The 24655-nt window shown below is 52.7% G+C and overlaps 2 protein-coding genes across 3 annotated transcripts; one reads left to right on the top strand and one right to left on the bottom strand.

Moving 5' to 3' along the window:
- Nucleotides 1–3843: 3843 nt before the first annotated feature.
- Nucleotides 3844–7728, bottom strand: Rras (RAS related). Its single transcript, XM_046465956.2, has 6 exons — nucleotides 7535–7728; nucleotides 5549–5636; nucleotides 5348–5450; nucleotides 5147–5255; nucleotides 4286–4404; nucleotides 3844–4212 (listed from the first exon to the last, which is right to left on the bottom strand). The coding sequence occupies exons 1-6, from the start codon at nucleotides 7685–7687 to the stop codon at nucleotides 4128–4130; spliced, it is 657 nt and encodes a 218-aa protein (XP_046321912.1). The 5' UTR covers nucleotides 7688–7728; the 3' UTR covers nucleotides 3844–4127.
- A 1457-nt stretch (nucleotides 7729–9185) lies between these two features.
- Scaf1 (SR-related CTD associated factor 1) lies at nucleotides 9186–23980 on the top strand. 2 transcript variants are annotated; one of them, XM_046465951.1, is made up of 11 exons: nucleotides 9186–9271; nucleotides 11916–12029; nucleotides 12287–12344; nucleotides 13052–13146; nucleotides 13412–13512; nucleotides 13608–13723; nucleotides 16558–19392; nucleotides 20105–20187; nucleotides 20441–20659; nucleotides 23110–23238; nucleotides 23538–23980. In XM_046465951.1, exons 2-11 carry the CDS (start codon nucleotides 11922–11924, stop codon nucleotides 23727–23729), a joined length of 3936 nt encoding a protein of 1311 aa, XP_046321907.1. In that variant the 5' UTR covers nucleotides 9186–9271; nucleotides 11916–11921; the 3' UTR covers nucleotides 23730–23980. The 2 variants fall into 2 exon arrangements, with proteins under 2 accessions (XP_046321907.1, XP_046321906.1); XM_046465950.2 differs by lacking the exon at nucleotides 9186–9271 and adding an exon at nucleotides 9309–9735.
- The last annotated feature ends 675 nt before the right edge of the window (nucleotides 23981–24655 follow it).

The following is a 24655-nucleotide window of genomic DNA, read 5'->3' as shown; positions in this document are numbered from 1 at the left end:
TGCCGAGGCTCGCCTGGAATTTGTGATCTTTCTGTCTCAGCCTCCCCAGCTGCTGGAATTACAGGTATACACCACCACGCCCAGTTGTGAATTCAATTTTTTTTTTTTTTTTTTTTTTTGGTGCTAGGGATTGAACCCAGGGCCTTGTGCATGCGAGACAAGCACTCTATCAATTGAGCTGTATCCCCAGCCCTTAAAATGTATTTTTAAGTTACTGCAGTGACTTCAGGAACTAGCAAACTTTTTCTTACTTTCTAATTTGAGGATGACTCTGTTTCAGAACTCTTAAACACCAAGGTCCCGGGGTGGGCTTGCAATTTCTAGAGACTGGTCTACATTTGTGGATGAAGTCCTGCATTGTTAAACCTTGCTATTCAAAGTATAGCCATTACTTTGGTGTCCCCAAAAAGCTGATGGAGATGAAGGCTCAGATCTACTGTGTCAGAACAAGCTCTTCATTTTGTTTTTAATGGTGCTGTTGCTGGAGAACAAACCTGGGCCTCACGATGGCTAGGCAAGTACTTTTCATTTGGCCATACCCCACACCCAGGATTGACCCCAGGGGTGCTTTGCCACTGAGCCATATCCCCAGCCCTTTGTATTTTGAGACAGGGCCTCACTAAATTGCTAAGGCTGACCTCAAATTCACATATTTGGCTCCACGTCTTTTTTTTTCTCCTGGTACTACAGATTGATGTCTCCATTGTAGAGGTCCTAGGGTTGCCTAGGACCTCTACAATGGAGCTGTAGTCCCAGCCCTTTTGGTTCTCTTAATTTTTTTTTTTAATATTTTGAGACAAGGTCTCAGTAAATTGCCCAGGCTTACATAAAAAATCTGTGATCTTCTTGCCTCAGCCTACCTAGTCACTGGGATTATAATCATGTGCCACCATGCTCAGCCAGAATCCACTTTTAAATAAAATCCTAGCTGGATGCAATGGTACATTACCGTAATCTCTGCTACCTGGCAGACGAGGCATGAGGATGGCAAGTTCCTGGCCAACCTGGGCAACATAAAGACAGGAATGTCAGAATTTTGAAATCAACTGGCAGTACTGTAGAACCCAGTCTACAAAGTAGTGAACAGGCTGTCATTCTAGAACCTGGGTGCTCATTTTCAATTCAGACCACAGGTGTTCCAGACATGTTCTGAGGCAGGATGGAGACATCAATGTCCTAGGTTCCCTTCCAAATGAACTGAGGAAGAACTCTTGCAGTTCTAGAACCTTGGTGTTGTCTAGGTGATCACATTGCAGATTTCAGAACCTGGGTCTTCAGAATGCAGGATGGACAGCAGCATTCAAGAACTGCAATGGGAGAGTCACTGATGGACCATGAACTTCCTAGAGAATCACTGAGGACTGAGGGTGGACTACTGGTGTCCTTGAACTGTGGCCTTTAGCATGTGAAAGTGCAGCCACTGATGGCAAGTGACACACTTCAGTTTCTGGATTAGGCTCTCAAATGGGCCAAAGGCACCAGGATTGGCATTGTCCAGAGATCAGACAAAGTGGACGGAGCATCTTGAAGGTGATTGATGGAGCAAGGATCATTTATTCCTTTAGCAGTAGCAAAACATTCGTTGGCCTTTGGAACCCAACTGCCCAAATTTGAATACTGGCTGCCGCCAAGCAAGTTGGCTAACAGCTCCCATCCTCAACTTTGTTTTGTGTAAAATGGGCTACTGTCACTGGGAAGATGAAGTGCTTTGAAGCACCTAGGATGGTGCACAGCTCCTGCTCTCCATGGCAGGAGAACCCAGGAGGCTTGGCAGAGGTCTAAGACATGACAAAAAGAAAAGGCAGGCAGGAAAGATGAATAAGGACAAGGACATCAAAATGGGAGAGACTTAAAAAATCATTGTCAGGGTTCGCCAAAATGCATGGGAGGGCAGGAACCTTACAGAGGAACTCGGCACCAACACATGCCTAGGGACATGCCAGCCTGTTCAGTATTGTCTCAAGTTTTTAGAATGGCATTAACCATGAACCTTCCAAAAATGGCCTGCCAGTTGTCTTTTTGAACCTTTATCTGGCCACAAACAAGAACTTGTCACCTTCTCAATGTGCATCTTGGTCCTGTAAGAAGGTGGGTGTCTGGAAGGAATTCAACAACACAGGAAAGATTCAGATCTACTGGGGAGTGTCAATAATGGGACCCTGGGGGAAAGAAGTTGGCAAAGGACCCCCAACTAGGGCTGAGGTAGAAGTGTCAGACCTTGTCTAAAAACTGAGAGAAATGTTTCCTCCTGTAGTTCACATTCCCCCACCCAGCAGGGGTGGGCCCCTTCTTAGAGAGGCGGGGAGTGAACCTAGCACAATACAGCTGAGCCACGCTTAGTCCCAGGGCGGAAGGTTGAATACAGGCCAAGGATTCTGTGATAATGAAACCCGGAAAGGGATATTCACTAATCAGTGTTCTAATCTGGAATACAGAGGGACATTCATGGTTCTGGGGCAGAACAGAGAACAGTGGGCCATGGTCATCAAACATGAGCACTTAGTGTGGACCAGGTGCCGAGATCCTTCCCGCTTTGTGATCATCTCAGCCTTTCACCCACCCTGCAGAGCAGCTATGTGATCGCCCCCCTTTCATAGAGGATCCTGAGCTGGATTTGTTGTTTTTGGTAGTGCTGGAACCCAGGGCCTCACTTGCTAGGCAAGCACTCTACTAGCGGGCTTCATCTCCAGTCAGAGCTGGATTTGAATGCAGGGAGCCTGGCCCCTGAGGCTGTGCCAGGCCATACTGTATCTGTACCACAAGGCAGGTTCTGCATTGGGAATGAGCTATTTAGAGATCAGGGACCAGGGCAACAGGTTGCTGACTAATGGCAGGTGGCAGGTGAAGGCCTAAGTTCTAGGGCAGGTGGACATCTCGGAGGAGGTTTCTGGCCTGTTATAATGTGTAGGTGTTGGGGTTCAAAGATTTTCAGTCAGAGATGGTTGGGAGGTGGGTGGCTGGTGGTCTCTTGGCTCCAGCCTTCCAAGTCAGCAAATCTGGGGCAGGATTGAGGGTCTTAGATTGGATGTGGTGGTCAAGACACAGATTAGCTTTAGATTTACAAATCTGAAGACCACTTGCTTAGTGTGACCTAAAGACATTCTGTATTTCCACCTCCTGTCCCCCACAGACCAAAAGAGGCTCAGATGGGATGTTCCACATGAGTCCCAAGATGGACTTGGGGCTTAGATTCAGACGTCAAACCCATTGGGAACTTTCTGGAACTGAAAACTTGCCTGATATCATTCTGTCCACCTGTCTGCCTTGGTCTTCCAGCCAAAAGACCTTTCTCAATATAGATTGTGGCGGGGGGCGGGGTGCACACCATTTGTAGTATTTGCCTGTTTCCAAGGTCTTGGAACGTTGTAGAACAGTACTGTCCAGTAAAGCTTTCTGTCCTTGGTCCCTCCTCACTCTGCCTGCCTCTCTGGTTTCTTTCCGATAGGGATGTACATTTGCTCCATCCCATAACAGGATAGCCACTAATTAGGTGTGATTATTGAACTCTTAAAATATTGCTGGTGTTCCTGATTTTTGGTCTTAAGTTAAATAGCTCCATGTAGCTTCTGGCCACCCTACTGAACAGTGCAGTTCTAGAACTTTCCAAAGACATTAAAGTTTAGACATTAAACTTCATCCTAACAGAATGCCCACCCAAACAGTAAAGGTTGGGCTCACGCTGTTGAAGGGAAGTGAGGTCTGTACACCTGGCTCAGTTTATTCCCATCCTTTCCCAAGAAATGGGTTCTAGGCCCCACGACAGTTCTAGATGGGGCAAGGCTTTAGAGTAGGGCACTGAAAGTATGCCCTGAATTTACCATTTCCCTTTTAGAAACCACCTCCTGACATTGGCAGTGACATTTATTTTTCTGGGGGTGGGGAGTTATATACAGCAGTGACCCTGGAACCCCTCACCCCACCAGGGGCTTGGGTGGGGAAAAGAGGTGTTGGCAAAAGGCACACAGTGGCGTTGGCCCAGAGGAGGCTGGGAAATAAGGGTAAAAGGTGTAGTGTGTCCTGGGAGACCCAGAGGAGGAAACTGAGGCTCAGCCAGGGCCTCAGGCCACACAGCAAGGTGCAAGGCAGCTGGTCCCGACAGCTTGTGCTGGTCACTTCTCCTACCCTGGCTACAGCAGGACACAGGGGCAGCCTCCATCCTTCTTCCTGGGGGCGCTGGGAGGGCTGGGTGGGAGCTCTTGTTCCTGGTATTTCCTGTGGGAAGCAGTTGTTGAGTCTGGGCTGGAGGGGATGGAGACCAGGGTGACAGGAAGGGGACTCAGTTTACCTGACGGCCCGCACCAGCTGCTCGAAGGCCTCATCCACGTTGAGACGCAGTTTGGCTGATGCCTCAAAGTAGGCCACATGGTGGGAGGCGCTGAAAGTAGATGCTTCAGATCGGGGGACCTGGTGGGGATGGTTATGGACATGAATCAGGTTCTCATGCTCAGGGTGACCCCAGCTGGGAAGGCTATAATTGAGGTAACCTTTGGTGGCTCAAGGGGAAAGTTGCAGAAAGATCCTGGGTGGATGTTGAGGGAGTTGGTGTCATTCAAGTGAGGAATCTGGAGGTTTCATGGACGTTTTAGGTAATTAGAGATCAAGTTAGGTAACTAGCAGCCAGGAAGGGTGTGGGTTGGGGGTGTTGCTCAGTGGTAGAGTGCTTGCCTGTCATGTGTGAAGCCCTGGGTTCCAGTCTCAGCCCCGGGGGTGGGGCATGTAAGGTGTTCTTAGCAGAGGCCACAGGCCAAGCTCCCCCTAAAACTGGAAATCCCACAGAATTTGGTGGAAGAACTGGGGAGCTATGGGAGGGCTTAGGCCAGTGGGAGGTCTATGTAAGGGGAGAAGGAGAGACTGTGGGGAGAGGCTAGGTGGGAAAAGAGGAGGCAAGGGGCAGAGATTCAGGTCTCAGAGGTGTGCACGGGGGTGGTGCCCTTTGCCCCATCCTTCCATCTGTCTTGGGGACGTCTGTGCTAAGTCCTCTGGTGAATGATGCTGGCGATCCAGATGGTCCCACTTGGGGATAACACATCCAAATGAGAAGCGTGGCATTGGAGGGAGCAGAGATGCAGGAGTGAGAGGAGGATGCTGTACTGGACGGAGCCTCCCAACCCCATTTGGGGTCCCCAGGGAAGGCAGCATCCCAAACCTGGCGCTGTGTCTCCAGATCTGCCTTATTCCCAACCAGCACAATGGGGAAGTCATCACGGTCCTTGACTCGGAGGATCTGAGTGAAGAGTTTGCCCACTTCGTTGAAACTGGGAGAGAAGTGGGAGAATGAAGACCAGCCCAGGTGGTGCCCCCCATTCCCCCGACTTCCCATACTAATCGGCCACTGGCCACCTCTCACCTTTGCCGGTCGTTAATGGCAAACACCAGCAGGAAACCATGGCCAGCCCGCATATACTGCTCCCGCATGGCCCCAAATTCCTCCTGGCCCGCAGTGTCCAGGACTGAAGAGATGGAGGAGTACCATGGGAACGAGGCTCCCCCAACCAACCCCAATGAGCCCCTGGTGACATGCCTCCCACCCATTCCCAGCCGCACTCACTGTCCAGCCGGGCTGGGGTGCCATCCACGGTGCAGATCTTCGTGTAGGAGTCCTCGATGGTGGGGTCATAGTCAGACACGAAGTAGGACTGGAGGGGCGGGGAAAGGCCACTGTTACTTCTGTGTCCCTACAGGATGTCCTATCCCTGGTCCCTCCTCACTCTACCTGCCTCTCTGGTCTCTCTCTCTCTCTCTCTCTCTCTCTCTCTCTCTCTCTCTCTCTCTCTCTCTCTCGGTCTCTAACCTTTCTGACTCTAGGTCTCTACTTCTCTGTTGCCTTCTCTTTGGGTATCTGAGCCACTCCCTGTTCCAGTCTCTTTCTCTGCATCTCTTCTTGTCCTCTGTGCTATGAAGTACATCTTTCATATCATGATTACATCTTGGCTGTGTGATATTGAACAAACTGCTTCCCCTCTCTGAGCCTGTTTCCTAATTTGAAAAATGAGCTTAAGAATAAAGAATAGCAGTACACTCATTCAGCATTAGAAACTCAGGGGAAATCTCTATTAGATACTTAACATGTCCTTAGGCAAACAGTAAGCAGTTACTAGGAGCTGTTGTTCAGAGAAGCTGTCTGTCTTCTCTCTCTCCCTCCTCTTCTTCCCCCTCCCTCTCTCCTCCTCCTTTCTCCTCCCCTTCCCCTCCTCCTCAAGCGGCCTCCAGCGTCTCCTCCCAGGGGAAGGTCCCGGTTCCAATCCGCTGTGGAGAGGCTGCCCCACCCTCAGCCCCAGCCCCGCCCTTCCTGCCTGGGTCCTGCCGCCTCCAGCCAGGCCTTGGGCCAGCTCTGGTCTGCCCCTGGGTGCAAGAGGCTTAGGGTTGGGGCCTTCCTCTGCATGGGTGGGGCTCACCCAAAGCGCTTGCTGTGGGTGGGGTGTCTCTGGAGGGGTCTGCAACCCTGGGGCCTCTCCAGTAGCACCTAGGGACATACACCTTTCAAGGGTTTTGCTGAAGTGGGAAGGGTTCCCCATGGGAATGTGGTAGAGGTTTCCTGGGCAGGAGATGGTTTTCAGGAGAGGTGTGATTTGGAGGCTGGGAGTCTAAAGGCTGCATCCTATCTGCTGGAGGTGTGCTTGGGGTAGGGACCAGGTCCGGGGTGGGGTTGTGGCTCTGAGGGGGATTAGGGGCGTGTCTTCAGAGCACACCAGAGAAGCTCACGCTTGAGAACTGAGGGCCAGCCCTGAGGAGGAGGTTTGCTGGCACTTGGAAGGTTTGTCATAGACTAGTCTTCCAGGCCTTGTGATGCATTTATGGGGCCAAACTCCTAAGGAGCAGGTCTTTCTGGAAGTGTGAAGAATCTTGGGCCTCTTGCATGGAGTTTCTAAGACAGGCTTAAGGAGTTGGAGTGAAGGAGGACTGGACATGGAGGAGTGGAGGTCTGGCAAATGGGGGATTGCCAGATCTTGGGGTCTTGGGAATTTTCAGGAATGGCTAAGGGACAGGATCTCTTGGGTCTGAGGGGAAATCCTCTCTGAGCAGTGGTTAGAGGGTGCCAGTCTCAAGACTGGGTGGTTCCAGAAGAACCTCAGGGCCAAGGTCTGGGCAAATTTCTAGATGCTGGGGGAGATTCCAGAAAGGGGCAAGAATCCCCACTGGGGGAATCTCAAAGGTGCTGGACACAGCTGTTCTCTCCGTGAGCCTCTGAGGGGAAATAGGGTACAGGGCAGAGGGTGTGGAGAACCCTTGGGAGTGCACAGGATCTGAATGAGGCTACTGCTCTCTATTTAAGGTGCTCTCAGGAGGTACTCAGAGCCAGGTCAGCAGAGAAGCGGGAGGGATGGTGGGTCTCCGGATGTATTAGGAGAAGTCCCGCGTGCAGGGGGTGGAGGCCCTGGGGGAGCTTGGAGTCGCAACCTGAGGGGATCTTTTAAGATTAGAGGGTCTTATAGGAAGGTCTCAGTGATGGGTCAAGGGGACACAGAAATCTCAGGGAGCCCCCAAAGGTCGAGGTCTGGGTCTCGGGGACCCCTCCCGGGTGAGGGCCCACTACCTGGATGAACTGGATGGTCAGTGCGCTCTTGCCCACGCCGCCGCCGCCCACGACCACCAGCTTGTGTGTCTCGCTGGGCGGGGGGTCCCCGGGTCCCGGCCCCCCGCCCCGGGGCCGCCCCCGCCCAGTCCCGGACGCCGCCCCGCTGCTCATGTCGCCACCGCTGCTGCCGCCTCTGCTACAGCCAGGGGGGAAACCGGGCGGGACTCAGGGTCGGGCTACGCTAATGAGGCTACTGCATAATCATGAGCTCTGGCAGCAAGGACTCGGGTCTCAGGACACTTAAGGAGGAGGCAAGACCAGTGAAAAGGAGGAGCTATGTTAATAAGGGCAGGAGAACGAAGTTTGCTGCAAGGGGGAATTCCGAGTGGGGCGTGGTTATGCTAATATAATTTTGTGCTTACCCCACCCAGTAGCGCCACGCGCTCTCAGCTGGCGGGCCGTCGGTGGGCGTGTTTATGCTAACAAGAGCTCGTTTTTCTGGTAGATTGGAGGGAAGCTCGTTCGGGGTGGGGCTATGCAAATAAGGATCTAGTGACAGCTTCTCTGAGAACCATCCTCCGGGTCTCATTCTGGTAGGCGGGGCTTGCCGACTCGCGCGCGTCCGTATATAGGGCGCTCAAAGTAAGAAGCGGGTCTCGAAGAGAAGCTCCACCTCCATCCTGGGTTCCTAGCCAAGCTCTGTACTCGAGAGTCTCAGCTAGAAGCCGGAATCTCCGCCTGCTTAGGGACCCAGGCTTCCGGTTCCCGCTGTCCCAGCCAAACGGAAGACAGACTGGGAGGGGAGAAGGGGCCCTGGAGGGAAACTGCAGAGTAACGGGTCAGGGAGGGGCCGTGAGATCACTGCATTCCTGATCCATGAGCCAGCTAGCCCAAGTCGGGACGCCCGGGTCATGAAGGGCCTGGGGCCAAGATTTGTGGGACTTCGAAGCGGAAGCTGAAGTCCCAACACTGGGTTCTTTGGAGAAAATAAGTTCCCTCCCTCCTGGGAGGGAGGGAACTGCGGGCCTGTTGGAGGCTGGGAGCCCTGAATTCTGTGTGAGGGAACCCGAACTCTTGCGTTCCTATCAAATGTGAGCCTGATACCTGGAATAGTCTGAAAGGGGAAAGGCCGAAGCTCCTGACTTGGATTTGAGAAAGGAGGACTGATTCCTGAAGAAGGAAAATCCTGCTGTGAAATAATTAAGAATTCCGACTTTTCTATCCCAAGTGAGGAGGCTGAAGAGTCCAGCTCCTTGGTTCTAAATTTAGAGGGGGTATTGCGGGATCTGGATTCTATGATCTCTAGAATGTGGGCGGGGCGACTTCCAGCCAGTACTGCTCACTCGGTGGAACTACAATTCCCTTGCATCTGTTCTGCTGAGCAATATTTTACGCCACTTCCGATTCCGCCGTCCTTTCCCCGCGCGCGCAGGGGACTGTGGGGTCTCACCGCGAGCCACAGCAACTCCGCCCACTTCACCTCTCACCCCCTTGCTGTCCCCGCGCGACGGTGGCGGTACGCGGACTACGCATCCCGGCGTGCGTCGCGCGTACCCCGCTCCATGTACCCCATCGCCTGCTGGGAAACCGAGTCCGGTTTTCTTCCTGCCCGCCTTCAGGGCACCGTGTTCGGTACTTGAAATCCCGGCAAGCTCGGCGGCGCTTTAGCTCCGCCCACTCCCCCCTTTGCTCTCGAGCCCCGCCCCATCCCGCCCCGCCCCGCGCTGGGGCCGGAGCCGCAGCCCGAGCGGCGGGGTAAGATGGCGGCGGCGGTCCGGGCCGCGGGGCTCGGGCCTATTGGGGTGGGCGGGGCGGAGTCGGGTTGCTAGTTGTCCCGGGGTAGCCCCCGCCACGCCACGGGGCCTGGAGGGCTTAGCGGCGTAGTCTCGAACCCGGCTGCGGTGGCGAAGCCTGGCGCCGAGCAGGGGGCCTTCTCAGGGCCCCTGGACGCGTCTGTGGGTACCAGGGGGCGTCTACGGGGTGTCCCTGAGAGGACTGGGGGCGTCCGTAGGGCTTGGACCGGGCCTAGGGCCTGCTCTCCATCATATACCTGACTTGGGTAGTGTCTGTAGACACTGTAGCTCGTCTTTATAGGCAGACCGGAGGATAGGGTCTGCTGAGTGTTTTGGGGCCATCTTGAGATCTTGAGCTGTGTCCCAGGGGTGAAGGAGGTCTTCAAGAGCTGAGGAGTATCTGCAAAGCTACCTACAGAACCTGGGGTATGTCTGTTAGGACTGGAAAGTGTCTACATGGGCTGGTCTGTGGATGCGGCTGATCTACATAGGTCTGACTATTTATCATGCCTGGAAGAACTCTGAGGGTAGAAAAGTCGCTTAAGGCCACCTCGAGGAATGAAATTTTTTCCCCTCCCACCCCCCACCAGGGATGGGAGGCAAATATTGTGGTGTATTAAGAATCATGGATGGGTCTCCAAGTATCTGATCTGGGTGACAGGAGCCTGGGGGCAGTTAGAAGGACCTGGAACCATCTAGGATGGCTTTGATGGAATTGCAAGAATCCAATTTCTATGCTTGAAGCAAACTCAAATGCCTTTAGGGGCCAGATAAACATGTGGAGAATAGTGCAAAATAGAGTATTGGATATTTTGCCCAGCTCAAATGTACTTGCCCTTCAGAAAGTAATTCACATGAAAATTGCTTAAATTTTTTGCATTGTCCTGGAGCTGTAAAGAAAGTTAGAATTAGTCCATGAAAGTTTGAGAGGGTCTGTAAGGTCTTCTACACTTACCCAGCACAGTGCTTTTCAAATTCTTTTAACCTTGATTGGCAGTCAGGAACACATTTCTCATTGAAACTCAGTGCATAACAACATATGCATGTAACTAATATGCAAGATCCATGAATTGATATTTCCTCTTACTACTTGTGAAGCACTGTGAAGAATTTTTGTTATGTTCTATTTACTTTTTGTAACAAGCTATTTGTGATGTACTAAACTGCTCCCGGACTCTAGTTTGAGAACTACAGTTATCTGCAGAACCTTCTAATGTCTGAAAGATCTAAGGAGCTGAGAGCATGACTCAAGAGTAATATGCTGCAGAGGGTTTGTGGGTCTTCAAGTCTGTAGGCAGGAGATCTTGGATATGTGACTATTCTAGGTAGCATGTGCTTCCTAGGAGGTGCTGGAGAGCAGCTATGGGGCTGGGAACTGTCCACAAGACTAGGGGTATTGAATGTTGGCGAGAGAAACTGGGATACAGTATAACAGGGCAAGATGTGTCTGTGAGGGGTTAGAGAAGAGGCAGACTTTTAGAGTATTGTGAGGTTAAATATGTGAATGGAAGATTGGGCACAGCTTGAAAAATCTGTAGTAAGTCAGAGACCGGTGCTGAGGTCTTTTCTTCACAGATTTGTAGCAGAGGAAGTGGGGGAGACAGATGTAGGGGAAAACTGGACATTAAGAACTAACGATATAATTACTATTAATGTGTATTGAGCACTTTGGATGTGCTAATGAGTCTGTGACTTTTAATTCTCACAGCTATTCTCTGAGATAGATGCTACTATTTTGCCATTTACAGATAAGCACAGAGTATGGCTCAGGGATTTTGAAGCTTTCTAGGAATTTTGACATTGGGTATTGTTTTCTGAGCAGCGGATTTGTCAGTTATGACAAAGCTCACAGCTGTAATATTCATATTTTCTGAAGTTCTAATCAGGACATCTGCCAGTCTAAAGGATGCTCTTTCAGCTGCTTAACTGGCACTGTAATCTTAAGAATTTCTGTGGCATTGCCAGGGCTTCACAGGATAGGCAACAAGGTAACAGGCAAGTGCCTCCATGAGACTAGGGGAAAGCATGCCTTTCTTTAGCATTTTTGCTTTAAAAGTGGCATTACAGATTTTGCAGACTAATCTCACGGCTCCATTTTTTAATATATAAATAAAAATTCTTTGGTCCCTCACCATCGAGGATAATTGATGCCCTGTGAAGCTATGTGGTACCTGGCATTGGATGATGTCTAGTACGCTTGTATATTATCAGTTTGGGAAAGGTGGGTTTATGGGACTGTGGAACACACTGTTTGAAATCACAACACACAAAAAAAGTCTGTGTTAGTCCTATGAGGGTAAGGAGTGAGGTCTTGAAGTTTGGATAGGATGTTGGGGAGCCATGGGAACTAGGGAGCAAGATCTTGAAATAGGTGACCGAGGAGACCTGTTGACAGGTGAAAGCCAGGAAAAGAAAGAATTGCTCTAGTCCATGTGTGTATGCACTCTCCCAAGGACAGGATAGACTGGGATAAAGTAAAGGAGGAGGGATGCCGAAGAGGATGCTGATGGAGGCACTGTTGGAGGCCCTTGAGGTCTTCACATCCATCCTCTGCTTTCATCCCCTTCCCTGGCCTCCACTCCACACTGTTGCCCCTTGACCACCAGGTGACCATGGAGGAAGAAGATGAGTCTCGAGGAAAGACAGAGGAGTCAGGCGAGGATCGGGGTGATGGTCCACCTGATAGAGACCCCACACTTTCTCCTTCTGCCTTTATTCTGGTGAGGCTGCTGGACTCCTGGAGCTGAGGGAGGAGGAAGTGCTGGGAGTCCAGATTCCAGGGCCCTGTCTTCAGGGCCTATGGGGAGGAGACCAGGGAGGAAGCTGGGGGCCTGCATTCTTGGCTCAGTACTCCTGCTTGGTGGTAGGGGTGTCTGGAATGTTTTGTCTCCCAAGCAGCAGAGGTTGCAGAGGGTAGTTTACCTGAGACCTCTGACTCTTGGTTTTTCCACCCCCCACCCACCCCCTTTTTCCCCAGCGGGCCATTCAGCAGGCTGTGGGAAGCTCCCTGCAGGGGGATCTGCCGAATGATAAAGGTATGGTGGGTTCTGGTTCTTTTCAGCCTCACCTTCTCTGCATTCTTTATCCTTATATCATTTGGATAAGCTTTTCCTGGGACTACTGGGTACCATCCTTGTGCTGGGCACAGGGAGCCAAAGATAGGCTGGACCTCATAGCTGCCTTTGAGGAGCCCACAGTCCAGAGCAGGGGAGAGACAGTCACAGCCTAGAGGTAGCCCGATGCACTATGAGAAGGCAGGAGAGCTCCCCAAACTAGCATGGAGGGAGAAGGTCAGCAAGGCTTCCTAGGAGGGTAACAGGTGTGCTGGGTCTTGATGAATGTATCAGAGTTGTCTGATTGGAGGGAAGCCTATTAGGCAAGGGGGCAGCAGGTATGTGGCACAAGGGCATGGCATTAAGGGACTGGCTGTGGTTCCTTGGGGCTAGGTGCGGGAGGGTGTGAGCAGGGTGGTAGGATATGAGGGGGAACAGGAGAAGTCTGTGGAGACTGGGTTGCAGCAGGGGCTGAACATCAAGCTGAAGCATGTGGACTTCATCCTGTGAGCATGAGAACAATTGGGTGAATGAGAAGCCCCAGAAGAGGCTGTTGGGAAGCCTTCCAGGGCCTGAGTTGGGAGGTGATGCATGGTTCCATTGTCAAGCACTAGAACAGGCTCCCCCCCCCCCAGGAGGTCTTTGTGACTAGTTCTGTCTCCAATCCCCATGCAAATCTCTTTTTCTAGATGGTTCTCGGTGTCATGGCCTTCGATGGAGGCGCTGCCGGAGCCCACGGTCAGAGCCCCGTCCCCAGGAGTCAGGGGGAACTGACACGGCTACTGTGAGTAAGAGGGGCTGGGTACCTTCACTCCTGGTTTTGGAGGAATGGGGAAGGCAACCAATCTCCTGGATCTGGGGTCCTGACAGAGGACGACAGGAAGTTCTGGGGGCTTGATCTCTGGGTCTTAATTTCTGATAGCAGGCAGCATAAGGGAATAGGTATGACCCTGAGTTTTCTTGGGGTCTCAGTGGTTCCTGAGAGCTTAGGGACTGGGGATATAATATTTGAGTTCTCACAGCATGGAGCCCCTCCTGGCCTACTCCAGGTGTTGGACATGGCTGCAGACAGCTTCCTCACGGGGCTAGTAAGCATCCTGGATCCTCCGGATACCTGGGTTCCCAGCCGCTTAGACCTACGGCCTGGCGAGTGAGTAATTGGGCCATTGGGCTGTTGGAATGGGGATCGCCCTGATCTGAGAGCCGCAGCATCCCTGAGGCTCAACTACTCCTTCCGCCTTGCAGAAGTGAGGACATGCTGGAGCTGGTGGCCGAGGTCCGAATTGGGGACAGGGATCCTATCCCCCTATCTGTGCCCAGCCTGCTGCCCCGTCTCAGGGCCTGGAGGACAGGCAAAACGGGTATGTGAGGCTGGGGCAGAGATGGGCAGGTGGTCTTGGATTTATGTGGGAGTCAGCTGTTTTTAGTAACAGTAGTAGTGATAATCATGTCATTTATACAAAAATACTTAACTTTTTTCATGTGGGATTGCAGTAAAAGTTATGTGTACACACAGGTATATGTAAAATAAAAATGGATGCTGTAGGGATGGACTGAGTAGGAGCAATGAGCACTTGTGAAACCCTTGGTGTCCAGTGCCAACTATTGGTGTCACTACATTGAGAACTCCTCTCCCCAGGAGGGGAGCTCAAGAGTCTCCGTCCTCCAGAGGAGTGAACAGTGAGCAAGTGAGAAGGCACTTGATCCACGTCACAGCCAGGTGCTTAGTAGTGGACCCAGGCCTTCGGCTAAGGTGGGCCTGAGTCTAAAGCCCACGCTTTTTATTTCTACAGTGTGTACTGTGCAAGTAAGAATCTGCTCCCTAACCTTGCACATGGCAATAGACCCCCATGAGTAGCTTAAACCAGTGCTTCTCCAACTTGAGCCTACATCTGAGATATTTAGTAATATGGACATCACTAGGCCCAGGGATTCTGATTTTGCAGTCTGAGGGGGAGTCTGGGAATTTGCTTTTTTAACAACATGCTGCTGATCCCTGGGACTCCTATTAGTTTAGATTTCACTTCTGCATGCACACACATGTTCAAGGAGGTAGAGAGGGGTAGACGGTGTATCTGTCTCAGACGTGGCATCATATCAGCCATGACACCAGTTCCCTTAATGAATGTGGCTTATATACCCCCTGTGCCAGGTTACATTTAGACACATGGTGCCTAGGCCCATGTCATTCTTGTGGGCCCATAAGTGTGCTTTGAAATTTCTCTTAAATCAGAGGTTGTAGAGGATAAGTAAACAACGGTAGGGCAGCTTTCCAATAAACCTTCATTCCAGAAACAGGCAAAATACTGTATTTGATGCCTGGACCTTAAGAGTGACATAGATGTATCCAAGACCTAATAGTTATTTTTAGGGGGCTCTGAGTTATATTTCATCTTTTACTTATTTTTTGTGGTGTTAGGGATCTAAGCCAGGAACTTGTGAATGCTAGGCAGGTGATCTTTGACTGGGCTATACTCTCAGCCTCTGTTTTTTTTTTTTTTTTGAGATAAGATTCTCACTGTGTTGCCCAGGCTCACCTCAAATTCCTGGGTCCAAGCAATCCTCCTGCCTCAGCCTCCCCAGTAGGTAGAACTATAGGTGTGTGCCACAGTGCCTAGCCCCACCCCTATTTTTTAATTCCAGTTGACTTTTTGTCTTTTTCCTTTGAAAAATACTAAAACTTCAGGAAAAAGAACAAAATCATCATAATCCTGTCCTGTTATAGAGGTTATTTGAGAAAGTGTCATTCTTTGTTTCTGGATTACTGTAGTCTCTCAACTGTGTTGTGCTGAAGGTGGTGGTAATGACAAGGGCAAACAGGTGCTCACACTCTCCAGGTCTTCTTTGGGCACTAGGTGCCATCACCACTCCCTGAATCCTGCTGTCACCTGTGCGGGGTGAACACAGGTTTGCCTGCTTCCTTATTCTCCAGGCACCTCAGCAGCTGACAGCCTATGAGCTAGACTTGGTACCTGTCTTTCCCTCTCCCCTCTCTAGCATAAGCTCCCAGAAAGCCTGGATTGTTATCTGTTTTGCTCACTGCTTTTTATCCCTAGTAACTGGAACAGAGCCTGGCACAAATAGGGGATTGGTAAAAATGTGTTGAATAAATGAACCAAGTTCCATTTTGTAGATGAGGAAACTGAGGCAAACAGGTCGAGCCATTGTCCATGGTCACATTACTGGTGAGGACAGGAATCTTGATCTGAATACAAGGTGGCTCTAGAGCTGCCCTTGTAAGCCCCTTGCTTTCCTGGTACTGTCCTCACCTGACCATGTTGGTGCCCTTGGCAAGGCAGGGACCTGGTGGTGTGGTTGAGAGAACAGCCCCCATGTGCAGATGCGTACATCTGAATCTAGGCCCAGCTCCTCACTTTTGGCACAGCCTATTAACTGTCTCCACTTGTGTGACATTTGACATCCAGAGTGTAGCGCTTAGTGCAGAGGGGTCTTAGAAAGGTGAACTAAGGAAGTGATCTGCAAAGCATGTGCCTGGCCCAGAGGAAGGAGCCAACTCTAGTCATTGCTATTAGTGGTATCTTTGAGTCGGGAGCAGGTGTGGCCCTTTGGGTGGGGCTCATGTCAGAGTGGAGAGCTTGGGAGGATTTCAGCTGTCTAGGCACGGGAGGTCTGCAACCTCCTTGGTTTGGACCACCATTTAACCTTCTCAGCTTCATATTTGTCTCCACAAAAATGGGGTAGACTCCCACAGCAGGCAGTTGGCATCACAAGCCAGGGCTTGCTTTGGCCTTGGAGGTGGACTTGGGTTGAACCCTGGCTTTCCTGCTCCAGCCTGTTTCTGCTGTGATGATGTTACCACTATTGGTCAAGGTGGTTCCTAGGCTTCAAGGGCTAGTGTGTGATGCTGTTACAGCCTGAGAGTGCAGGCTTGAGCGCCCTATTGACTGGGCTTGCACCCTGGTTGGTCCCTGCTCTCTATTGCCTGCCCATGGGAATGATACTCAGCTCTCTCCCTCAAATGCCTCCCATGCCCCAAGGGTCATGTACTTTTGGAGTAGGGTTAGGAGCATCCTCTAGATGGCACCCACGAAAAGCACTTGAGTAGCACCTGGTTGTGCAGTGAGTGTCAGTGGGAGGGCCAGTGATGGGCACAGACCTCCCTGCAGGCCCCTCCACCGGGGGACAGGAAGGAGTGCCCCTGACAATGTCTCTTGTCTGCCCTATTCCTTTGCAGTTTCTCCACAGTCTCACTCTTCTCAACCCACCTGTGCCCGCCACCTCCTCACCCTGGGCACAGGAGATGGGGGCCCTGCTCCACCCCCTGCCCCCTCCTCTGCCTCCTCTTCACCATCCCCTTCTCCCTCTTCATCCTCCCCTTCCCCTCCTCCTCCTCCTCCCCCACCTGCCCCCCCAGCTCCTCCTGCCCCCCGATTTGACATCTATGACCCCTTCCACCCCACCGATGAGGCCTATTCCCCACCACCTGCTCCAGAGCAAAAGTATGATCCCTTTGAGCCCACCGGCTCCAACCCCAGCTCATCAGCTGGGACTCCCTCACCTGAGGAGGAGGAGGAGGAGGAAGAGGAAGAGGAAGAAGAGGAGGAGGAGGAAGAGGAGGAGGAGGAAGGCTTGTCCCAGAGCATCAGCCGCATCTCTGAGACCCTGGCAGGCATCTATGATGATAATAGCCTGAGCCAGGACTTCCCAGGTGATGAGAGTCCCCACCCGGACCCACAGCCCCCACAGCCAACTCCAGCCCCTGGAACACCACCCCAAGCGGACTCCACGAGAGCAGATGGAGCCACCCGACGGCGTGTCTTTGTGGTAGGGACAGAGGCAGAGGCCTGTCGGGAAGGCAAGGTCTCTGTGGAGGTGGTGACAGCTGGTGGAGCTGTTCTCCCTCCACCACTATTGCCACCTGCCGATTCAGAGATTGAGGAGGGTGAGATCGTCCAGCCAGAGGAAGAGCCCAGGGTGGCGCTCTCCCTCTTCAGGGCCAGTGGCAGGGCCCCCCGGCCTCCTCCGGCCTCCACGGTCACCCCTGCAACCCAGCCCCTGCCCCAACCTCCTGCTCCTCGGGCCCCTGAGGGGGATGACTTCTTGTCTCTGCACGCGGAGTCCGATGGCGAGGGAGCTCTACAGGTGGACCTAGGGGAGCCGGCCCCCGCGCCACCTGCTGCCGACACGCGCTGGGGCGGCCTGGACCTCCGCCGCAAAATCCTGACCCAGCGGCGGGAGCGCTACCGCCAGCGCTCGCCCTCCCCGACCACCGCCACTGCGACTGCTGCCTCCGCTGTGGGCCCACCCACTCGCAAGAAGTCCAGGCGGGAGCGCAAGCGCAGCGGGGGCGAGGCCAAGGAGGCAGCCTCATCCTCCTCTGGCACCCAGCCTGCCCCACCGGCACCGGCCTCCCCCTGGGACTCCAAGAAGCACCGCTCTCGGGACCGCAAGCCAGGCTCCCACACCTCATCGTCCGCCCGCCGCCGCTCCCGGTCCCGCTCTGCCCGTCGCCGCTCGCGCAGCTCAGACCGCCGCCGCGGGGGTAGCCGCAGGTCACGGTCCCGGGAGAAACGACGGAGACGGCGGCGCTCAGCCTCTCCGCCCCCGGCCACTTCCTCGTCGTCATCCTCCAGGCGTGAGCGGCATCGAGGCAAGCATCGGGATGGTGGCGGCAGCAAGAAGAAGAAGAAGCGCTCACGTTCCCGGGGTGAAAAGCGGTCTGGGGATGGAGGCGAGAAAGTACCGGTGCCCACCCAGCAGCCCTCAGGCTCCACTTCGGCAAGCGGAGAACGGGACAGCCGCCGCCGGGGGGCCGTGCCGCCTTCTATCCAGGACCTCACGGACCATGATCTCTTCGCCATCAAGCGGACCATCACTGTGGGCCGGCTTGACAAGTCCGACCCCCGAGGACCCTCACCGGCCCCAGCCTCATCACCCAAGCGTGAGGTCCTGTACGACTCAGAGGGACTGAGTGGGGAAGAGCGGGGTGGCAAGAGCAGTGAGAAGGACCGTCGGCGCTCAGGGGCTGCCTCCTCCTCTTCCTCTTCCCGGGAGAAGGGCTCTCGGCGGAAGGCTCTTGATGGGGGGGACCGGGATCGGGACAGGGACAGAGACAGGGAGAGGGACAGGTCGTCTAAGAAGGCCCGGCCTCCCAAGGAGTCAGCACCTTCCTCAGGGCCCCCACCAAAGCCTCTGGTCAGCAGTGGCTCAGGCTCCTCCTCCTCCTCCTCCTCCTGTTCCTCCCGGAAAGTGAAGCTGCAGTCCAAGGTGGCAGTTCTGATCCGGGAAGGTGTCAGCAGCACCACCCCAGCTAAGGATGCTGCATCTGGTGGCCTGGGCTCCATCGGAGTCAAGTTCAGCCGTGATCGGGAGAGCCGCTCCCCCTTCCTCAAGCCTGATGAGCGGGCTCCCACAGAGGTAGCCAAAGCTGCTCCAGGCAGCACCAAGCCCAAAAAGACCAAGATCAAGGCCAAGGCTGGGGCCAAGAAAGCCAAGGGGACCAAGGGAAAGACCAAGCCATCCAAGACCAGGAAAAAGATCCGCAGTGGAGGCAGCAGTGGCGGCAGTGGGGGCCCTGTGTCACTGAAGAAATCCAAGGCAGATAGTTGTAGTCAAGCTGCTGGAACCAAGGGGGCAGAGGAGACTTCCTGGTCTGGGGAGGAGCGGGCAGCCAAGGCCCCTAGCACCCCGCCCCCCAAGGCAGCCCCTCCACCCCCTGCACTCACTCCAGACTCACAGACTGTGGATAGTAGCTGTAAGACTCCTGAGGTCTCCTTCTTGCCTGAAGAGGCTACTGAAGAGGCTGGGGTTCGAGGTGGGGCAGAGGAAGAAGAGGAGGAGGAGGAGGAGGAGGAGGAGGAGGAGGAGGAGCAACAGCCTGCGACCACCACAGCCACCAGCACAGCTGCAGCTGCCCCTAGCACTGCTCCCAGTGCAGGGTCCACAGCTGGAGACTCAGGGGCAGAGGATGGGCCAGCAACCCGTGTCTCCCAGCTGCCCACACTGCCCCCGCCCATGCCCTGGAACCTACCGGCTGGTGTGGACTGCACCACCAGTGGCGTCCTGGCCTGTGAGTGTTCAGCTGGCAGGGGTGGGGTGGTGTGCAGATGAGAAAGGTTCAAGGATAGGAACTGGTGGATACATGTTTAAAGGCAAAGGGGATGCCCTGGGAGGGGTAGGAATGTAGGGACATGGGCTGGTGGTTGAGGACCCATCAGGGTCTTTCCAGAGGCATCTAAGTGTCAGGGCATTCTGGGAGAGAGCAGGGCAAATAGGAACAGATGGCAGCCAGCACAGACTGAAGGAGCCATTGGATCTGGGGTTTCCCTAGAGCCAGACTAGGATAGAAGAATCAGAAAAGATGGTTTGAACAGGGCACTATGTCCCTTAGGGGATGGCAGTTGACTCTGCCAGATTGCAGAGTTAAGGGGAGAGGCTGGGACTCCATGAGTGGAAGGTAGGGGTGGGTAGGACACAGTCTCAGTCTCCCACCATCTTGTCACTTGGTAACCATGGTATCATATTCTCCCTAATCATGCACACACACTTAAGTCCTAAGAACATTCAGGGTAAGGGGTGATTTTTATTTTTCTGTTTTTTTTTTTTTTTTTGAGGCTGGATTCTCTTAGTGGCAGAGGCCCCTTTTTCCTGTTCTAAGTATGTGAAGCCTTATGGCTTACAGGCCAAGGGTGGGAGAAAGTAGCAGGTGGCTAGGTGAGGTTCACCATCTCCTTTCCTGTTATCTCCTGATGTCTATGTCATTACCTCTGCACCTCCTGCAGTGACTGCACTTCTCTTCAAGATGGAAGAAGCCAACCTGGCAAGCCGAGCGAAGGCCCAGGAGCTGATCCAGGCCACCAACCAGGTGGGCTTCCCTAGGGAAGAGTCCCCACAGACCTTTCCTTTGTCCATTGCCTCTGGTTAGGAGAAGAACTACAACTCCCAGCAGGCCTTGGGGCAAGGTATTGGCCAGAAGAGGACCGTGTTGCCCTAGATGTGTTGGAAAATCAGGGTGGGAACAGTGAGGGTATAAGTTCCTTTTTCCCTTCCACCTCCCTTTACTCTTTGCTCATCTTGTGCAACTCTCCCTGCCTCCCACCCGCCACCTTTTCCCACAGATCCTCAGCCACCGGAAACCACCCTCAGGTTTGGGGGTGGCCCCAGCTCCTGTGCCCACCTCTCTGGGTCTACCACCTGGCCCCTCCAGCTACCTGCTTCCTGGCAGTCTCCCCCTGGGGGGCTGTGGCTCTACGCCACCCACCCCCACTGGGCTGGCCGCTGCATCTGACAAGAGAGAGGGCAGCAGCAGCTCCGAGGGACGAGGGGACACAGACAAGGTGAGCTGGGCCCTGGAGAAGTGTATTAATCAGTTATTAAATAATAAGAAACTAAATTTCCACTAGAATGGATGAATGGGAAAGGGGGCTGGCAGGTTTTTAAAGAAAATTGTATGTGTGTGTGTGTAATACATGTATAATATATATATAGCACATTAATAGCACATTATGAATATGTGTGTGTATGTAAATATACCCACATGTACACAGTCACACACAGACAAGTCTGCCACTCAGTTACTTGTTGTTCTCTTGCCCTCTTTCTCTTTGTAAGTGGGAGGGGGTTATTTTCAAAAGAAGTCAAGAAAATGTTCCCAGATAAAGGGAAGAGGAATGGCTGCCAGGCAAATACAGACATGGGTTTTTCAGTTCCTACTCTTGGGGCTCAGAAGCTATTTACCGCTAGGTCAGGTCTAGCTACATGTCTTTCTCATCCAATAACCCTGCCTACCCTTACCTGTCTAGTAGAGGGTGCCAAAGGGAAAGCCAGATGAAGCCCCATAGAAATCCCCATGTGAGAAACATTGGGGCCATAGTGTAGCTGGTCTTTGTCCATGGCATGTGCTATGTGCTGTGGTGCTCTGACAGTAGGTCTGTCCTCTCCTGTCTTCTGTTTCCACATTTGGGATGGGAGGAACATTCTCTTTCTTTTGACTGTATCTCTTTAGAAACCCACTTTCTGTTGGGCTGGGAAAACCTGAGAAGTCCTTCAATAGAGCTCCCCAGCAGCTCATCAGTTTGCATCCTTGTGGCCATGTCATCCAAGATGTTGCCCCACTGTAGCCATATATCCCTTCTCTTCCCAGGATCCTTTGCCTGCTCCCATGTGTTTTGGTCCTGGGGCAGAGGCTAGAGTTGTCTGGATCAGGAAAGGGACCTCCCTGGTGGTGTTGCTAAGGGATTGTCTCTTGTGCTTGGTAGGGGGCCTCTGCTGAACAATATTTGTTCCCCTTTTGGCAATTCCCAGCGACTTTTGCAAATATTTCACTGAGGCAGGGGTGCCACTGTTTCAGCTCTGCTGTGTAGACTTCTAGCCTGCTGGCCAGGGCAGAGCCTCTTCTATGAGGCTCAACATTCTCTCCTATTCCCCAATAATCCAGCTCCCTTTGAGTCCATGCTGTGTCTAGCCTGTGCTGTGTTCTCAGTGAACATCACCTTAGTCCTTCCCATAGGTACTGCGGCATTTTACAGACAAGCTACAGAGTTTGGTTGCCTACAGGAGTGGTAGACCAGGACTCCAGTGCCAGTGTGCCATCTATACAACCTGAGTTGCTTCTTGCCAGAATGCTGGCTCCCCTAAGTGCCCCACCATCTTGCCATCCATCAGGAGTCAGGGCAGGGTTATGAAAACCCAAACCGGGACTCACCACCACCTTGCCGAAGATCTTGTGACATTTTCATACCACAGCCCTAAAAAGTTTAATTAAAAGTGGTTGGCTGGGGGCTGGAGCTCAGCGGTAGAGCACTTGCCTCACATTTGTGAGGTACTGGGTTTGATCCTCAGCACCATATAAAAAATAAATAAAATAATAAATATATTAAATATTTATTTTAATTTATAGATGGACACATGTCTTTATTTTATTTTTATGTAGTGCCAAGGATCGAACTCAGTGCCTCACACGTGCTAGGCGAGCGCTCTACCTGAGCCACAATCCCAGCCCCAAGATATATATTTAAAAAAAAAAAAAAAACTAGGAAAAGTCATGTATATTTAAAAAAAAAGAAAGGGTTTGGCTGGGTGCAGTGGTGCATGCCTAAAATCCCAACGGCTCAGGAGGCTGAGACAGGAGGATCACGAATTCAAAGCCAGCCTTGGGGCTGGAGTTGTAGCTCAATGGTAGAGCACTTACTTGCCTTACATGTGTGAGGCACTGGTTTCTATCCTCAGCACCACGTGAAAATAAATAAATAAAAGATATTGTGTCCATCTACAACTAAAAAAATATTAAAAAAAAAAAAAAAAAAAGCCAGCCTCACCAAAAGTGAGGTGCTAAGCAACTCAGACCCTTTCTCTAAATAAAATACAAAATAGGAATGGGGATGTGGCTCAGTGGTTGAGTGCTCCTGAATTCAATCCCCAGCACCACCCCCACAAAAAAAAATTTTTTTTTTTCTGGTTGTAATTGCTTGGCTAACATTTATCTCCCCACTGGACTGTGAGGGAGGGGATACATGTGTCCTGTTATGACCAGGCCTGGGACAGCTTAGGGTCTAGTGTAGAGATGCCCAGTGGGCTAGTATGACTGTGGCAAAGAGAACACAAGGCAGACCCTAAATAGGACTTCTACCTCCTAGCTCTTCTGCCAGTGGGCCAGTGTGGTTGGGCCTAGCTAGATGGTCAAGGAGGCTAAGCTGGCTTGCAGAGGTGAGTGGAGGCCTGGAGGTTCCACAGGCATTCATTTGGGCCTTGCTGTCCCTTTTCTCCTACCCTGTCACCAATGCACCAGTATCTGAAGAAGCTGCACACACAGGAGCGGGCAGTGGAAGAGGTGAAGCTGGCCATCAAGCCGTACTATCAGAAGAAGGACATTACCAAGGAGGAATACAAGGACATCCTGAGGAAGGCTGTCCACAAGGTGGGGTGCACAGGGGGGCAGGTGCTGCAGCGAGATCTGTCAGACTGACGTATGCACGTGGGGAGATGGGAATGAGGGGGTGGTTTTGCAGGTGAGGAGGATGACAGGATTTCCTCAGGGCCACCTGGGCTCATTTTGGCAACTGGGGAACCCGTTGTTAGCAGGTCCAAGTGTGGGCATTGGTCTAGTCATTGGGGGAGTGGCTCCCATCCCAGGCCCAAACTGTGCTGCTCAGTAGTCCCAGGTGAAGGGGGCTGCAGGGGGCTGGCAGTGACTCCAGGTGCCCCCTGGCTTCCCAGATCTGCCACAGCAAAAGCGGTGAGATCAACCCAGTGAAGGTGAGCAACCTGGTACGGGCCTACGTCCAGCGCTACCGCTACTTCCGCAAACACGGCCGCAAGCCTGGGGATCCTCCAGGGCCCCCCCGGCCGCCCAAGGAGCCAGGGCCCCCTGACAAGGGTGGCCCAGGCCTGCCCCTCCCTCCTCTCTGAGACCCCCCTTCCCACCACAGCCACTCTTTCTACCCTTCGCCTCTTTGAGATTCTGGACATATTTATGGCTCCGTCTCCCTCCTTCCCTCCCCCATCAGTGGGATGATTGGGGGAGGGTTGCTGCAGGGAAGAGGAGAGCCCCTGCCCTGCCCAGCTTCTGCCCATCTCCCTTGCCCCAAGCCTGTCCCCATTTCCTCTCCCTTCTGTTCGTGTCCCTCCCCCAATTTCATTAAAGATTTCATGAAATGTTATCCCCATCCCCATTATTTTAGCTTTTTTTCCCCCAGAGACAAATTAGGAGAGTTAGGGAGGGATACTCAGGAGTCTTGGCCTATGTGTGAGTGTAGGAAGCAGAGACCAGACTATGTGACCTAGGGCAAGGGCATGGCCCTCTCTGGGCCTCAGTTTCCCTATCTGTAAAGTGGGTACTGTGGGATTACACAAGTCACAAGCAGGTGAAGCATTTAGCATAATAATCAAAAGTTGTTGATCAAAAGTGGTGGTGATAGGAAGGAAGGTCTAGACATGTCCCCAATGTCTTCTGAGCTGAGGGCATCAGGGTGCTTTTTTGGCTCCCTTGGATTTGTCCCCAAATGCAGGATCTTTGCCCCATCGTGTTGAATTTTCTTTTCAGTGGCCATTTTAGGCTGGGGTGATCTAATCCTCTCTCCTGAGAGGGAGACTGAGGCATAAAGTAGGTAGGCCAAATGGTGAGTTGGCTACCCCGGCTTCTGTCATTCCCCTTTCCCAGAAAAGCAGCCCAGCTAGGAGGAGTGGAAGGACCCAGGGTCACTGGGATACACAGGTTTCAGAGACTCCAGGGGTAGGTGCTGAGCCCCTTCACAGTTTTCCATTCTGGCTCTCAACAAAGGGGAGCCCTAGGCCCAGAAAGAAGGGACATCTGCCCAAACTATTCATAGGCAAGA

This window comes from Marmota monax, unplaced genomic scaffold (genome assembly GCF_021218885.2).
Source record: "Marmota monax isolate L192 unplaced genomic scaffold, Marmota_monax_Labrador192_F-V1.1 WCK01_AAM20220418_F8-fsc00160, whole genome shotgun sequence".
Classification (NCBI taxonomy): domain Eukaryota; kingdom Metazoa; phylum Chordata; class Mammalia; order Rodentia; family Sciuridae; genus Marmota; species Marmota monax.
This window is presented reverse-complemented; position numbering and strand designations above follow the sequence as displayed.

What these genes read in the sequence shown, in the direction of transcription:
- Rras (XM_046465956.2), bottom strand. Translation starts at nt 7,687, where the DNA reads ATGAGCAGCGGGGCGGCGTCCGGGACTGGGCGGGGGCGGCCCCGGGGC. An exon ending in GCCATTAACGACCGGCAAAG is followed by an intron (nt 5,256 to 5,347) that starts GTGAGAGGTGGC and finishes CTTCTCTCCCAG; the next exon opens with TTTCAACGAAGTGGGCAAAC. An exon ending in ATCTGGAGACACAGCGCCAG is followed by an intron (nt 4,405 to 5,146) that starts GTTTGGGATGCT and finishes CATCCCCACCAG; the next exon opens with GTCCCCCGATCTGAAGCATC.
- Scaf1 (XM_046465951.1), top strand. Translation starts at nt 11,922, where the DNA reads ATGGAGGAAGAAGATGAGTCTCGAGGAAAGACAGAGGAGTCAGGCGAG. An exon ending in TTAGACCTACGGCCTGGCGA is followed by an intron (nt 13,513 to 13,607) that starts GTGAGTAATTGG and finishes TCCGCCTTGCAG; the next exon opens with AAGTGAGGACATGCTGGAGC. An exon ending in TGAGGAAGGCTGTCCACAAG is followed by an intron (nt 23,239 to 23,537) that starts GTGGGGTGCACA and finishes CTGGCTTCCCAG; the next exon opens with ATCTGCCACAGCAAAAGCGG.